At 43.3% G+C, this 16284-nt stretch overlaps 2 protein-coding genes across 3 annotated transcripts in view; both read right to left on the bottom strand.

Moving 5' to 3' along the window:
* stard13b (StAR related lipid transfer domain containing 13b) overlaps window positions 1-3835 on the bottom strand; it is a 72522-nt gene extending 68687 nt beyond the window's left edge. The window contains exon 1 of one of the 2 annotated variants that reach the window (XM_061827222.1): window positions 3741-3835. The gene's annotated coding sequence lies outside the window, so the exon portion shown is untranslated. The remainder of the gene's footprint in view (window positions 1-3740) is intronic. The other variant, XM_061827223.1, reaches the window with a different exon arrangement.
* A 1305-nt stretch (window positions 3836-5140) lies between these two features.
* trmt9b (tRNA methyltransferase 9B) lies at window positions 5141-15804 on the bottom strand. Its single transcript, XM_061826584.1, has 5 exons — window positions 15680-15804; window positions 14978-15306; window positions 10406-10587; window positions 10090-10263; window positions 5141-7821 (listed from the first exon to the last, which is right to left on the bottom strand). Exons 3-5 carry the CDS (start codon window positions 10560-10562, stop codon window positions 6971-6973), a joined length of 1182 nt encoding a protein of 393 aa, XP_061682568.1. The 5' UTR covers window positions 10563-10587; window positions 14978-15306; window positions 15680-15804; the 3' UTR covers window positions 5141-6970.
* Between the last annotated feature and the right edge of the window lie 480 nt (window positions 15805-16284).

Genomic DNA, 16284 nt, shown 5'->3' with positions numbered 1-16284 from the left:
TACAGTACATGTTGCTGTACCCTTTGTTTTTGATCATTTGCTTCAAGGTAAAGCAAAAAAAAACATCTGTATGATGGCTTCTATCTTTAAAAAAAAAATTCAAGTTACTGATGTCACTTTTGAATTCTTAGTATCTCTTTTATGTACTTTACATTTCTTTTGTTCCTGTCATTTTATTAGAAAAAATATTGTACATACATAGTTTTTATAATGCCTTTTACACAGAATTGTGGGGTTTGAGACTTGCGACATGACAAGAGGCAGATTAAGTCAGGAAAATCCCCACTGAAGGCTCAGATGCCACCGATCAGCATCCCGTAAAAGTCTCATTAGCAAGGCACGTGGCAGGCGCACGGTGGATGTTCAGCTTTGCCCTCTGGCGTGGTTACAGTTGCACCGAGGCGGCAAAAATGTACACGAGTTATGTAACACGAAGACCACGAGCCCCGTACGAAACGTCGACAGCGCGACAAGACATTCCGACAATACCGCAGTCTGACTGCACATCCCTGCTTGTTTCTCTCGTGGATGTGCCGAGATACGCGTGGGCGGTTTTCAGGGACGCATTTCGGGATTCGCGCATCACACAATCGGCAGCAAAGGCTCTCATACGCATGAACTACGACTGAATGAGTGTTCCAGTAGTGAATGTGAGAGATTTTAGTATTGGGTGAGAGGATTTCAGTGTGTGGGTACAGTGAAGAAAATAAGCATTTGAACACCTTGCTATATTGAAAGTTCTCCCACTTGGAAATCATGGAGGGGGTCTGAAATTTTCATCGTAGGTACATGTCCACTGTGAGAGAGATCATCTAAAAAGAAAAATCCAGATATCACAATGTGTGATTTTTTTAACGATTTATTTGTGTAACGCAGCTGCAAATAAGTATTTGAACACCTGAGAAAACCAATGTTAATATTTGGTACAGTAGCCTTTGTTTGCAATTACAGGGGTCAAACGTTTCCTGTAGTTGTTCACCAGGTTTGCACACACTGCAGGAGGGATTTTGGCCCACTCCTCTACACAGATCTTCTCTAGAACAGACAGCTTTCTAGGCTGTCGCTGAGAAACACGGATTTTCAGATCCCTCTGAAGATTTTCTATTGGGTTTAGGTCATGCCAGAACCTTGATATGCTTCTTACGGAGACACTCCTTGGTTTTCCTGGCTGTGTGCTTCGGGTCATAGTCATGTTGAAAGACCCAGCCACGACCCATCTTCAATGCTCTGACTGAGGGAAAGAGGTTGTTCCCCAAAATCTCACAATACATGTGCAGTCGTCCTGTCCCATGTGGAGAAAAACACCCCCAAAGCATGATGCTACCACTTGCATGCTTCACAGTAGGGATGGTGTTCTTGGGATGGAACTCATCGTTCGTCTTCCTCCAAACACGGTTTGTGGAATTATGACCAAAAAGTTCCATTTTGGTCTCATCTGACCACAAAACTTTCTTCCGTGCCTCCTCTGTATCATCCCAAAGGTCATTGGCAAACTTAAGACAGGTCTTGACATGTGCTGGTTTAAGCAGGAGAACCTTCTGTGCCATGCATGATTTCAAACCATGACTTCTTAGTGTATTCCCAACAGTCACCTTGGAAACGGTGGTCCCAGCTCTTTTCAGGTCATTGACCAAGTCCTGTCGTATAGTCCTGGGATGATTCCTCACCTTTCTGAGGATCATTGAGACCCGACGAGGCGATATCCTTCACTCCGATTGAGATTGACCGTCATGTTCAGCTTCTTCCATTTTCTAACGATTGCTCCAACAGTGGACCTTTTCTCCACCAAGCTGCTTGGCAATTTCTCCGTAGCCCTTTCTAGCCGTGTGGAGTTGTACAATTTTTGTCTCTGGTGTCTTTGGACAGCTCTTTGGTCTTGGCCATGTTAAAAGTTTGAGTCTTACTGACTGTATGGGGTGGACAGGTGCAGCTAATGATCTCACAGGTGCATCTGATTCAGGTCTTTGAGGGTCAGAATTCTAGCTGATAGACAGGTGTTCAAATACTTATTTGCAGCTGTATCACAAATAAATTAAGAAATCATACATTGTGATTTCTCAATTTTTCTTCCCTCTTCAGATGTTTAAGAAGGCTACAAGCATTTCAGTATTGTTTATGAAAGTTGCGTCTGAGAGCATTTCTGTAGTGCCTATGCGAGCGTTTCAGAAGTGTGTGTGTAAGAATGAGAGCGTCTCAGTGGTGTGCATGATGGCGGTTCAACCTTGAGCGCTAGAGGTAATCCCGAATTATGGCCGTCAGAGATATATCGCATCTTTCGGAGGCTCACACACACACGGCAGGAATGCAACACGCTCACTCCCACGCGCGCACCCGCACACAGATTGCTACAAATTAATCCAGCGCAATAACAACAAGCCGGCCTGCCGCAACACGCTCCACCTGCGCTCACAATCGAGCGGCAAATTCCTTCCGCTCGGAGCCGTCGAGGGCCGGAGGGCACGTACGCACGCCCGCTACGCCGGCGTGGGGGTTGCGGCCCACCGGGGACGTGTTATCGGCAACAATCTCTCGCATGCGCTCAGCATTGGGAAGATGACTTCGGAAATTAACTTTGTTACAATTATAAGTGACTCCCTTGGAAATGTAATAGAGCAGTGTTACTATTTCAATTATTTTCTCAAAGTAATAACTTTTATAAAATTTTAATAATTTTCAGAATTTTCTTGTCATGGCCCTTGGATGTTTCCCCGAAAGAAATTGATTTAAGGCTTTAGATCATTATTTTGGAATTAACCACACATCTGTTCTTAGCAGAAACTTATCACAAAATGTTATTAAGTGTAAATAAATAACTATATTTCCATTATAGATCCATTATATAATCTAGGTCGACACAGCATCATGTTTTCTACATACTGTATGGTCACTTATATAGATGGTATCAAAAGTTATGAGAGAGGGTTGAAATCTCAATTTTTTGTTTTCAAGACTGCATGCATGTAGAAAATTTGAATTTTGAGATTTCAGGGTTTCAAAACAACACACATTTATACACAAAACACATACAAATCATTGTTTTAAGACATTTTCACATTTCAAAGGGGTTTCAAGCTTCAGTCATGATTTCACGAGAGTGTTAGGAACGCAAATTGGGGATTCAATGTAAGATTTTAAGCCATGTGTGAAGTTTCCAGTCAGGACACGACGTTGGACAGTGGCTGACACTTCCTCTACTTGTCAGTAGATGGCGGCAGAGGAGCATCACACTAGACGACAGCATAATTTACTCAGCCTCAATTTATTGGCTGCGTGGAATGAAATTTGCTGTAGTTTGATAAATGATCGACCAAAAGAAGCTGATGTCTGCCCTCTGAAAGTACGATAACGGGAAACGTCGAAGAACATGCGGGTATTTTGGGACGTCAACGACAGGAAAACTCATTATCCGCCATGTTGTGTTGGGGAAAATATGGCCAATGATTTGATGAAAGTGACTCGTGTGTGGTGAAAAAGATGTCCTCTGTCAATTATCTTGTTGGGTTTTGCGTGTACTCCATTACACAGGATCTTTTTGGAATTGCAATTTTGGTGACATTCGCCCCGAAAAACAAGTTTTGCTCCACAAACTGTGAAAATGAACCAAAACAAACCCCCAAAAAAGCCCTTGCTTCAAAATGGCAGCTCACACGAAGAGATGTGACACTAATAACCATGCATATATACAAAAAAAAAAAATATTAAATTACAAACCCATGTTACTGTTTTTATTTCATAGTTACCAGGGCTGAGTGTGCTGGCCGAGTTCCAAACCCACGAGAAGCCAAAAGGTTGCCACCAGGAAATGGGTGCGTCTCACCTCTCTGCACTTGTCCCGAATTGTCACCACAGCTGCCTCCAATCACAATTAACTAATTTATTCATTACTGATAACGGAGATATTTGCAACAATGTCGCATCTCTGCAACCACTTTACTTGCTAAATTATAATTTGGAAGTCAATTTTTTTTTTCATTTTTTTTGGAGGCAGCTTTTCAACTCAAACTCAATTATAATTTCTGATGTTCCTCGTGAATGTTTATAAACTAGTATGCAAATAAAAAATGAGACAAGTGGAAATATGTCACTTCAGTCACGTTCTGGACAGAAAACAATTTTCAATTTAAAATGATAACAGGGATGTGATGATAGTCCAAATAAAATAGTGATTTTATAAGTGATATATATATGATATATGTTCTGAATTTATTTTTTTTTTAAAAAAGAGACCAATGAGAAATGGGGACACACACTTCAAAATCACTTTTACCCTTTAATCTAGTTTTTAAAAAAAAAAAAAATATATATATATATATATTTTTTTTTTTTTTTTTTTAAGGCAATAATAAATAGCTTCATCTTTACCTATGCAATCATGGGCTTTTTTGTTTTGTATGGGTATATAAATTAAATCAATTTAAAATGATAACGGGTGTGAAGATACTCCAAATAAAATATTGATTTTATAAGTTCTGAATTTATATTTTTTTAAAAAGGAGGCCAATGAGAAATGGGGACACACACTTCAAAATCACTTTTACCCTTTAATCTACTTTAAAAAATATACATATATATATATATATTTTTTTTTTTTTTTTAAGGCAATAATAAATATCTTCATCTTTAGCTATGCAATCATGGGCTTTTTTGTTTTGTTTGGCTATATAAATCAAATCAGAAGTGATTCAATTACCAGTATAATTGAAAAAAAAAAAACATCAGTAGTTATGGATAAAATTGAGAGAGGCCCTGTAGCTCAGTGGTTAGAGCACTGGTTTGATAAACCAGGGGTTGTGGGTTCGTATCCCACTGGGGCCTCCACTCCCTGAGAAGGGTTGCGTCAGGAAGGGCATCGGCTGACATGCGGCGTAAAAATTGTGCCAAACATATGTGCGTTCATCTGAGATGACACGCTGTGGCGACCCCGAAAGGGACAAGCCGAAAGTTATGGATAAAATTGTATGTTACCTACAAATATTTTATTGCAAAATGTCTACACTCAAGTGCATTCATTCTAATAGTACTTCAATCAACAGCACTTATAATATTCAAGTGTACAAAAATTGCATGACTTTATGAAGGTTTATTATTAAATCCTTCAAATGGCAATAACCACTCCAAACACACTCCAAAAGAGGCATGATGGGGGAAAAAAACAACTTTTAATTGAGAACCACATTTCCACCAGTTGCTTGGTACAGGCACACAAACACAAAACACCTCCTTGGCACAATATTTCAAGTTTCCATCTATAGCATAATGGGCATCGTAAGCGGCGGCATACAGTGCAACGTTGAATTCACAGTATGAGGCGGCCCAACGCCGTATTCTGCCTCCAAATCCAAAAAAAAAGGTACAGAGACGGCAACATCAAGACGTTGAAGTTAATCTCCTAGTAACATGCGACTTGTGCAAAGCACACCGTAAACACACCGAGACGTCGCGAGGATAAAAAGCTTACAAACAAAACATTAAGACTTCAAAAGACACTCGGGAGGAAATCACTGCTATTGCAGACTAAAGAAAAATCACGCACTAGCGCGTTTGCACAACGACCAGTCACGCTGTCGTGCCCGCGTGGAATGAACACTTTGTAAACAAGACCATTTGAAGATTACCATTTCTTTATTTCGAAAGGAACAGTCGTGCATTGCAGCCACGGAGTAACTTGTCTTGGTAAGACTGGAAACAATTGGACTAAAGTAAACGCAGAGCTGTTAAAACTCAAAGGCAGACCATTTAAAAAAAAAATAAAAATAAAAAGTTGTGCATTTTTCCCAAATGTTTGGATTTTGTCCTCAACATTTGTGCAGTTTTCAGATGAATTGTTTTTTTTTTTTTTTTTGCAATATTTACAGCATTATTGCGTTGGTTCTGCAAATGTGTCTCATGTTTGAAATCCCAGTTATTTTATTTTACTTTTCTAGTAGTTTTTCCAGTTATTGTATTTTCAAACATTTTAAATGTTTGCGTGTTGTGGAATTTTACTCTTTGATTAATAGTTGTAAACTATAAGCTTGAATGCTTTGACCCTTCAAGTGTGCCTCATGTTTTCATTTGTGCCACTTCCATGAGCAAATCCCTGACAATTTTTGGATTATCTTGAACCAATACAATTATCAAAACAAAAAGAAGAAAAAAAAAAAAAAGAAAAATAGACCCGGACCGCTGCATTTCCACTTTTATATTTGTCCACCAGATGGCACCACTTCCTCCCATTCAAAGCATGCAGCAAAACCTCACAAAATGTCGACTTTTTTTTTCCCGCTTCAGAAAGTCAAGTCCCTTTGTTGAATAATCACTCTTGAAGAGAAAATTGGGTCCGACAAACACTGGAGAGAGGTTTTAAACAATCAATCAATAGAGACAGTGTTGCAGTTACGGAACAACTTGAGTTGCTAAGACAAACTGGATTCGAGAACGTAAACGGAGAAATTCTGTGCTAAAGCTCCGATGCAGACGATAAAATTGTCCAAAAGTGTTTTTGTCAACCATTGCACGGGTTTTCTCCTTTTTTTTTTGGTCTTGATGAGCATTATTGCTTTGGCTCTCCTAGTGTGCCTCATGTTTGGACTTTTGCCACTCCTGAGCAAATCTCCCCCCCCAGGATTTCTCATCCATTTTCAACTAATACCACTTTAAAATCTACGTTTGAACTGATTGGTTGCAACTTTTCAATTTGTCTACAGGATGGATTAACCGTTATCTAAAAGGTCGCTTGGGTACTAAAATCATCACTTGGCACTTATGTAAAATGTGGATCTATCAAGATCCACAAAAGTAGTTGAAAACAAATAAATTAAAAATCAAGGAACAGTCATGCGTTGGAGCCACGGAGTAACTTTGTGTTTTGTAAGACTAAACGTCGAGAATCGTCAAGTTAAAACTCAGAAATCCTGGAACTGTCAGGTAAAAACTGAGATTCAGTGCTAAAACTCATAGGCAGACAATTAAAAAGGAATAAAGTTAAAAGTCAGATTTTCGCCGGCTCCACCTTCTCGGCCACCACGCACCAGTTGGCGTGGTCGAAGTAGGCGTGGCGGACGCGGAGCTCCTCTACGTGATTCCCGATGAGCTCGGCCAGCTCGCCCTCCCTGAAGACGTGGTAGTACCTCAGGCAGGAGCCGTCGGCCGGGGGGCCGGGCTCCGCGCTCTCCCGCCTCGGGCGCTCCCTCTGGAAGGGGACGAGGTCGGGCAGCGCGAGGGCGCCGCACTCCTGCGCCAGGGCCACGCCGGCGCCCCCCTCCTCTTTGCCATCTTCGGGCTCCTTGTGCAGATCTGTGCCAGAGCCGAAGACGTCCTCCTCGGATCCGACCGTCGACGGCGGGGAGAAGAAGCTGGAGAACTGCTTTATGAGGCCCCGCCCTCTGCTCCGAAGCCCCGCCGCGACGCAGCCCTCGCTCTCCCCGCCGGTTGGCGATAAAGTGCTGAGCTCCCGGGATGACGAGCGGGAGATGGATAAGCTCCCGAAGTCGAAGACAGAGTCCAAGGAGCGGGAGAAGAACCACAGTCTGTGATTGCTCGGCACGGGCGGCATGGCGTCGGTCACTGACGATGTGCTTCGGACCTTCCTGTGCTTGTCGGCGTCGTCCGCGGCGCCGCCGGCGGTCTGGGCCGCCGCCCGCCGCCGCGGCGGCAAGGGCTCGGCGTCGGGCGACTGCGGGTTGGGGTTCCACGGAACGAAGATGTCCTGCTTCTCAAATTTGCGCCGCTTCTGCTCCATGGCCCACACGTAGATCATGACGCGGCCCCCCCCTCGCAGCGTTCGCGCCATTTCCTTTATTGCTCGGATACGACGGTCTTTGGTGGACAAATGGTGGATGACTGAAACGTGGAAACATCTCGGTTGCAGTTAGCCCGAATAAGCAAACATTTTTCATCTCAACATGGATTCATTTATGCTGTTTGCAAGACTTTTGGGCTATTTGTAATTCCTCCCCCCCCGTACAATTATTTAACCTTTATCCAATGTTAAGAACAATTTCTGACTCAGTTTTTTCACATTTGTCTCAATATTTTTGTATTTTTTTTTTATATTTCCATATGATTATATTTTTGTGGAAAAAAATAAACATCTCCATTTACAATTTTAAATATTTTGTCTGTTTGGGTAATTTTCAGTTTATTATTTACACACTACAATGTAGTCATATTTGGATAATTGTGTAGTATCGTCTGATATTCTGGTATTTTTGTCATATCATTGGCAAAGATGTGTAATTTTGTATTTTTTTAAATATTTGGCTAGGGCATTTTTGTTATTAGCATATTTTTTCATTTTCGGGTAATATTTGTTTCTCTAATTTGGCATAATGGTATTTTTGGCAGGATCCTCGAGCCAAGGTTTGTTGACAGTACAGTATGTCCATTGTATTTTTTAATAGTTAATAATTCAGCATTTTTTTTTCTCTTTGGGTAGGGAAAAACATCCTGTTTTCTCTGAATGGATTTTTTGGGGGGGTGGGAATTTATAATTTAGTTTTTTTTTTTTCTTAGCAATATTTTAAGCATTGTAAATGCAATTTGTGTGTTGTGAAGAACCGAGTGAATTGTCATCTTCCCCGAAACCATTAACTTCTCCACTGGTCACAAAAAGACACGTCCTGGACCTGCTCTGTTGTTCTGGCCTCACTGCAATCAGCAACAATTTTGACTCTCTCCCCTCCATTTTCAGATAACTTCCTATTAAATTTTTAATCTAACGTTTTTTACCCCCAAAGGCGACGTTCCGCCTGCAATCTCATTTTGCCAAATCAAAAAGATTATCAATCCCCGAGACTCTCTCGGCTTCAAACAACAGCCTCACCAGCACGGACTCTCTCGCCATGACAAAAAAAAAAATCTCCGTCGTCTCAACAATTGCTCCATTCAAAACCAGATGAGTAGCTTTCGCCACCTCTGGACATCATTCATTTTAGTCTGAAGACACCACGATGCCTTTTTGGTCGGCATCCACTCAACACTAAATGTAAAAGAACGTAATTTTTTATTTTCCTTTACATCATGTGCAATTTGAATGCTTAATTTTAAGGTAAATGAACGTAATTTTTTTATTATTGTTTACATTATGTACACTTTGAATGCTTATTTGTGGCGGTGTCTTGGAACGGATTCGGCTATTTACATGTAAAATGCGTGTCTACTTACGAAAGTAACTAATGTTACAAAACGACTTCCGGGATGGATTAATTTCCTAAGTAGCAACTCCAGTGTACAGTTTTGTAACTTTGAAGCCATTAATCTATGACTGACTCTTTGTATGTTTGGTGTGTAAAATTTGTTTTCTGATACAGTAATCCCTCGGTTCACGAACACAATCCGTTCTGTAAGGCCGGTTGAAAACCGAAGCGCGTTTTCCCATTACAATGAATGGAAAATAAAATAATGCGTTCCAAGTGTTTTTTTCTTTAGCTTTTCCTGATAATAGTAAAAATACATGTATAGTTTTAAAAACGTTTTTTTTTTTTTTTAATGATAAAAAGGGCAGAATAACTTTAAACAAACAATGAGGGGGAATTAATTGTTCTTTATTTGCACAGAAAGTACGTAACGTACAAAAAAAAAAAATTAACTTGCAACTAGAGGTAGGGTTAACGGAAGAAACACGCATATCAGAATCAGATCCGTATTCGGCTATCAAATCCTTCTTGAAGTTGACAGTTTTATGCACCACTTTCCTTTTGTCACAACCAACAGTTCCACTTGGCCTTCTTTGGTGCCATGATCGAAGGTTAATATTGCTCGATTGGAAGAAAAAAAGTCACTACCGGACATGTCCACTTGCAGAGGAGTACATGGGTCAATTGGTTGCACATTACGTCGTTTCCGGGTTTTTTGGGGGGTGCGTTCAAAACCACAATAACAAACCGTCGTTGGTCACCTGGTCGGGGCGTTCAAATACCAATTTTTGTAGGAAAACCAAAGCAAAAAAAATCTCGAAATTTTCATTTATAGTATAGTATATTTGTATAATATTTTAGCATGATTTTCTTTGGCCGCCTTTGTAAGCATGACATTTCTCAAATTTCCTTGAATGCCGAATGAGTGTTTTTTTTTTTTTTTTGCAAACGAGAGTGCGCGGGCGTGCGTCACCTGCAATGGAGAGCACAGCGTCGAAGCAGCCGTCCCGGTAAGGCAAGTGGAGCCCGTCGCACACCTGCACCTCGTGCCCGCGGCTGCCGGCGAAGTCCACCAGGGGGCGACAGACATCGCAGCCCAGCTTGAACGCTTCCTCGTTGATGTCGAGGTACTTGCCGTTGCCGCAGCCTGCGTGGGAGGATAACAACTTAACCACAAACTTAAAAAGTGCTTATCACACTGGGGTCCCTGTACAGATGCTACTACTCTGTGGAATCTCATCTTGCTAAAAAAAAAAAACATTATCATGAATTCACGTTGATTGACTCACCGACGTCAGCGACGATGCTGCCGGGCGGCTGGTCAAGTAGGAACTGGCGCACCTTGGGCCAGGCCTTGTAGCGGCTGTCGTTGAAGTAGGGCGCGATCTTGTCGTAGACGCCGTGAACGTGCTCCCGCTCCAGCCGGCTGGCGGCCTCGTCCATCATGAACGGACGTCTGCCGGCGTCATGCCTGCGAGTCGAAGCCGTGAACCGTGACTCCAGCGCTTTCGCAACAAATCGGTGCCGTTTGAAACGGTAATTATCGTCAATACCCGTTTGAGCGTCTCCGGGAGAAAACTCCTGACGCTGGCTCCGCTTTCTATCAACGTTTTCATAATGTTTGTAAATATTTCAGCCCTATTCTGCAAATAGCGGGTGTTCACCATATTCCCTTTTCATACGGTTTCATTACCAAATACGCTTGTGTGTACATGAGTTGTAGCACGCCACTCTTCACATTTATGATGGAGCCGAGTTTCAAAACGGAAAAGTGCTTGTTAGTATCGACGGAACACCACAACGGTAAAAGAGAAGCCAGACGTAGGGGGAGGGTTAGTGAGAGTTTGAACAATAATCTTGCCGTTGCGTTGTCGGCTCACGTTCCAGCCGGCACGCTCACCTCACGCGACTTTCACCGGAGGACGCGCAGACGCGTGTGGATAGAGTTGCAGATCTATTACATTAGTCCCTGTACTCCCCCCCCCGTACCCCGTCACGTTTTCTGCTGCTACATTCGGGGAATAGAAATCCTTTCGTAAATTGCAACCCTCCCTCAGCTCAGTAAAGAGGCAAACAATGTGCTTTTTCTTTGTGCTCATAAGACAGACACGCGCTTCACTTTATTTGCTGTTGGGAACCATTAGACAACGCGCACAATCATTTAACACCGTGAAAACTCATTACAAACGGATTTTTTAAAAAGAAAAAAAATCAGCTCAATGATCAAAACAAAACACAGTGAGGCATCCAACTATCTTTTTAAATCGGCACAAGGGAAATAACCTTCTGCTGTGCCAGGAGATCTAATCTAAGATTCAAGACTGTAGCTCCGTTTCATCTTTCTGGAGTGTTGCGCTGTGGCCTGAAGCTTTTAAACATATTCAAACAAATCTTTAACGTGATCACTGATGGGTTGGATTTTTTTTTTCTGTCGCACTAATTAATGGGACCGTTGCGCTCTCCTGATGGTGAAATGGATGCCGTGATGTACGCTGAACTTTAGCAGCAGGCTACTCACTCTGTGTCTTGCTAAATTATTCAACAGACAACCCAAATGAACATTTTATACATGTCAGTTGAGAAAACTCAATGACAGAGGTTTGCTCCAAAACCCCAGACCTTGTGTCCTCGTGCTGCCTCAAAGTCTGCGCGGATCAACTTGCTCCAGTCTTCGTAAAGAGCTTCAGCAGGCCTTGAAATCTGTGCAAAGTACCAACCTGCTTCAAACGCTCCATCATCATCCCAGTCCCCAGGAAACCTGAAAATCTCAGGTCGAAGTGACTGCAGGGATGTTGCCTTGAAAACTGTGGTCATGAAGTCCCTTGAACACCTAATCCCGGACCACCTCAAGAGCGTTGCAGATCCCCAACTGGACCCACTGCAGTTTGGCTACCGAGCAAACAGGTCTGCGGATGATGCAGTGGACTTGGGTCTGCATGTCATCCTTGAACATCTCAACAGCGAGGGAACCTACATGAGGATTCTGTTCATGGACTTCAGCTTTGTGTTCAACACAATCATGCCCAAACTCCTCTTCTCCAGCTCAGTGTCTCACCTGTCATTTACCAGTGGATTTGCAACTTCCTGACAGGTAGGACACAGCAGGTGAGGCAATGGGGGTGACACCATCTCATCCACACGCACTATCACTACTGGGGCACCCCAGGGATGTGTCCTCTGCCCGCTGCTCTGTTCGGTCTACAAAAATGACTGCACCTCAACGCACCCGGCAGTCAAACTCCTGAAGTTCACAGATGACACCACAATCATCAGGATCATTAAAGATGGCGACGAGTCTGCGTATCAGCAGGAAGTAGAGAGCCAGGACCTTTGGTGTGGCCAACACTAACTGGAGCTGAACACACTAAATACGGTCGAGATGATTGTCACCTTCAGGAGACATCCTTCACGACAGATGCCCCTCAGACTGTTCAACTGTCTTCAAGTTCCTGGGAATTACAGTCTCACAGGATTTAAAAGTAGGAGATAAACAACTCCATCCTCAAACTAGCCCAGCAAAGGATGTACGTCTTGCGGATTCTGAGGATCATGGTCTTCTTTGAGAGCTGCTGAGACAGTTCTACACAGGGGCCATCGAATCAGTCCAGTGTACCTCCATCGCAGCTTGGTTTGGGACTGCTAAAAGAGGGACAAACTCCGACTGCATCAGACCAAACAATTGAAAGGATTGTTGGCACCACCCGACTCAACCTTGCGAATTTGCACGCCACCCAAACTGCAATAAGAGCAGCCAGGATCCCATCGGACCCACCACATCCCGGCCAACACCTCTTCGATCTCCTTCCCTCGGGTAGATGCGACCAAACAATGCAAATCAAATCTGGCAGGCATTCCAACAGCTTCTTCCCCCTTGCAATTAAATTATGGAACAGCCAACTTACAATTACACTGCAACAAGCTGCCAGTTTTCTGCTTTGATTTGTCACATCCTGCTGGGCCAATTAGGATTATATACGATAGACAACCACATGACGTGACATGACATGACATGAAATTATGGGAAAGAGTAGTGGAGGCTAGACTCAGGACAAACCCAAGTATCTGAGAGCAAACGTACGGTTTCATGCCTAGAAAGCGTACCACAGATGCATTATTTGCCGTGAGGATGCTGGGGGAAAAGTACAGAGAAGGTTAGAAGGAGCTACATTGTGTCTTTGTAGACCTACAGAAAGCCTATGACAGAGTACCAAGAGAGGAAGTGTGGTACTGCATGCGCAAATGAAACGAGCTCATTAGAGGGACAGCCAAAGTTGGATGTTTTGGAGACAAGGTTAGAGAGAGAAGACTTAGATGGTTTGGACATGTCCAGAGGTGAGAGAGAGAGAGAGAGTATGTTGGTAGAAGGATGCTGAGGATGGAACTACCAAGCAAAAGAGCGAGAGGAAGAGCAAAGAAAAGGTTGATGGATGTTGTGAGGGACGACATGAGGACAGTGGGTGTTAGAGAGGATGATGCACGATAGGCTTAGATGGAAAAAGATGACACGCTGTGGTGACCCCTTAACAGGACAAAGCGAAAGGAAAACAAGACAATCACATGACTAGTCACTTTAAACTGCATACACTCCTCAAAGTCTTGACACCCAATGGTCGTTGCACTGGACTATCGTTCTCATGGGGATTCTAACTGTTCTAAATGATAAAAGACTGCATTTTTTGCACAATTATGGGGTTAAACAAAAGTTCCCTATCAGTTGACTGTCTGTATTTTGTTTTTCATACTCAACATGCACGTCATACGAGGGCGGCTCCAACTACGGGAGACAAATTCCTTGTGTCATTTACATACTTGGCCAATAAAGCTGATCATGATAACTGTCCATTTAGAAGCCACGACTACACCACCGAGCACTCTTGCGATTTTCTCTGTAAAGTTAATTATGACATCCACCCAATTTATCCTCCAACCGGTTCCACGGGATTAATTTTAAGGAAACAAAAAAAGAAAGAAAAAAGGAAAGCTTTCAGGGTGGATTTGGCAGCACAGCCGTTTTTCGTCATTGTTTTCAGTTCGAGTAAACGGTTAGGACTGGCATTCTGCCACCCAACAGTAGCTTGGCAATAATAGTTTATGTGATTAAACAGGCCATTTTCACTTAATGACATTTGTTTATTTGACTGAAAGCAACCATTATCAAACAAATCCCACGACCTGAATTTTTACTGATTTACCGCCAGCGGTTCGTTGATGAGGTCGCAGGGAGCTGAGAGTTTGGAAAATTAAACAAGAGATGTGCAACGGAGCCCCTAAAAGCCTCCAAAGGGCCTATTTGGACATCAACATCATCATCATCATCCCATCCAAGTGGAAGGAAAACATGCCTTATGTAACGCCATCTCCCCCCCTCCTACCTCACTAAAGTGAGGTCCTCATTGTGTAATCAGCAACGGCGAGAGCGACTCACGCCGACAATGGAAATGGGGGGCAGCATCCGTGCAACCCATCTGGAGCGTGACCCTGACCTCGCCAGAGGTCACGCTTGCGCTCTCCACTGCATTAGAAGTCATCGAGACTGATCGATGACGCCGGAGCAGAGTCGGGCCGCAGTCATGGCTGCCGCAGCCGCAGACAAACAGGTTTAGCCGTCAAAGTAAAGCCTGTGGCCGTGACTCAACTTGAGTGTTTAACTTGAGGAACCTCTCGTTCACCGTTGCAGTGCTCTGGGAAGGAGGGTTTGTTTGAAGTCTATCACTTATGAATCAAACTCAATTTCATTTCAATTTTACTCTCAGGTTAGTCCGCGTAAACGGATTTTTTTATGTGTCAAACTTTGACGTTTTGGGGATGAAATCACGACATTCAGTCAGCACAATTTGGTATAGCGACGAAAAACGCCTCACCGTGAACGGGCCGAGAAGCGTCGCCGCGGTGGCCGCCTCGCAGCTCCCCTCGCCCGGGTCGCCGCTGGGCCAACTTCCCGCTCCTCCTCGCTAATTGGCACCGGGCGGCCACGCACCTGCGCCTGCTGCCGCTGCCCGCATTGTCTGCTTTAATTACGTACACCACGTTGCGTTACGTCACACGCGTTGAAAAACGAGTCGTCGTCGTCGTCGTCGGCCGTGACCACCGTGCGCGAGCGGCCGCCGTCCACGAGCCGCCGGGAGGGTCGGGGACCACCGCCATCACCGCCACAGCCGCCGACTTCGCCTCACCGGGAGGCGGCGACCACCTGTAAAAACGACGGTTGAAAGGCGGACATCCACTTCCGGGTTTACACGAGACAATAAAATAAAAATAAAACTGCGACCACTTCCCACATTGGAAATGAGATCATAACTATCACTAGATACTGTAGTTGAGCGTTTATTGTTAAAGGAAGTAGAAATTATTCGATGACAATTTAGGTACTAACACAAAGTGAGATTTCCTTTGAATACTCACGTAAGTCTTACTCCACTTACAGTAACGAGGTTACATATCAAAGCTTGTGTAAGAATTTTGGCTCGAGTACACGTTAAATGTCTGAGCTGCTATGCTAAACTGGTCAAACACAATTTGAGTCATATAATAACTGCAATAAAAAATGAGAAGAAATTATTTACTTGTTTCACTCCTGAGTGACAGAAAAGCTGATTTTCTTGACATACTGCTTGTTGGATCTCATGTCTGAGTAAGTGTGAACAACCGAGTAACATCTGTATGATTATAAAATAACCAATATTTGTTTCATGTGTTACATGAGCTCAAAATCGCAACCCGACGGTTTTATTTCGAAAGGCAGACTGTACTGTTGTCAGCTCTTATTATGAAAACTTGACACGGCTGCTGATGAGCGCTTTCTTGCGAGTTAAAAAAAACAAAAACAAAATAAAAGCCCTCGGCGCAGTGGCAAAGCTCGCATGTGATTGGCAATCCGCCTCACGTGACTACTACAATATTAAACACTACGAGCTGTCAATCACGTGCACGCACACGGGCATTCGCTCCTGGAAATTTCGAGTTTTCCAAGGGAGCTGCCAAGTAGGATGAATCACGTGATTCTTGTGTTTGTGACAGTTACGCCACATACCAGTTAATATCTGCTTTACATATTGAAAAAAACAAACAAAAAAACAATCACGTTTCTGTCTGAGCTCGGGATTGGTGAGTACTGACGATGAGCAAGTATCGGTATCGGGCAATACTGGCCTTATTTCAAAGTATCAGA

The sequence above is a fragment of the Syngnathoides biaculeatus genome, chromosome 8 (genome assembly GCF_019802595.1).
Source record: "Syngnathoides biaculeatus isolate LvHL_M chromosome 8, ASM1980259v1, whole genome shotgun sequence".
Lineage (NCBI taxonomy): Eukaryota > Metazoa > Chordata > Actinopteri > Syngnathiformes > Syngnathidae > Syngnathoides > Syngnathoides biaculeatus.
The sequence above is the reverse complement of the archived record's forward strand: the minus strand, read 5'-3'. Positions and strand labels throughout refer to the sequence as shown.

Excerpts from the sequence above, each read along its gene's own strand:
- trmt9b (XM_061826584.1), bottom strand. The coding sequence starts at position 10,562 with ATGATGGACGAGGCCGCCAGCCGGCTGGAGCGGGAGCACGTTCACGGC. Across the intron at positions 10,264-10,405 it reads CAGCATCGTCGCTGACGTCG|GCTGCGGCAACGGCAAGTAC; the intron begins GTGAGTCAATCA and ends CCTCCCACGCAG. Across the intron at positions 7,822-10,089 it reads CGCTGTGCTCTCCATTGCAG|TCATCCACCATTTGTCCACC; the intron begins GTGACGCACGCC and ends TCCACGTTTCAG.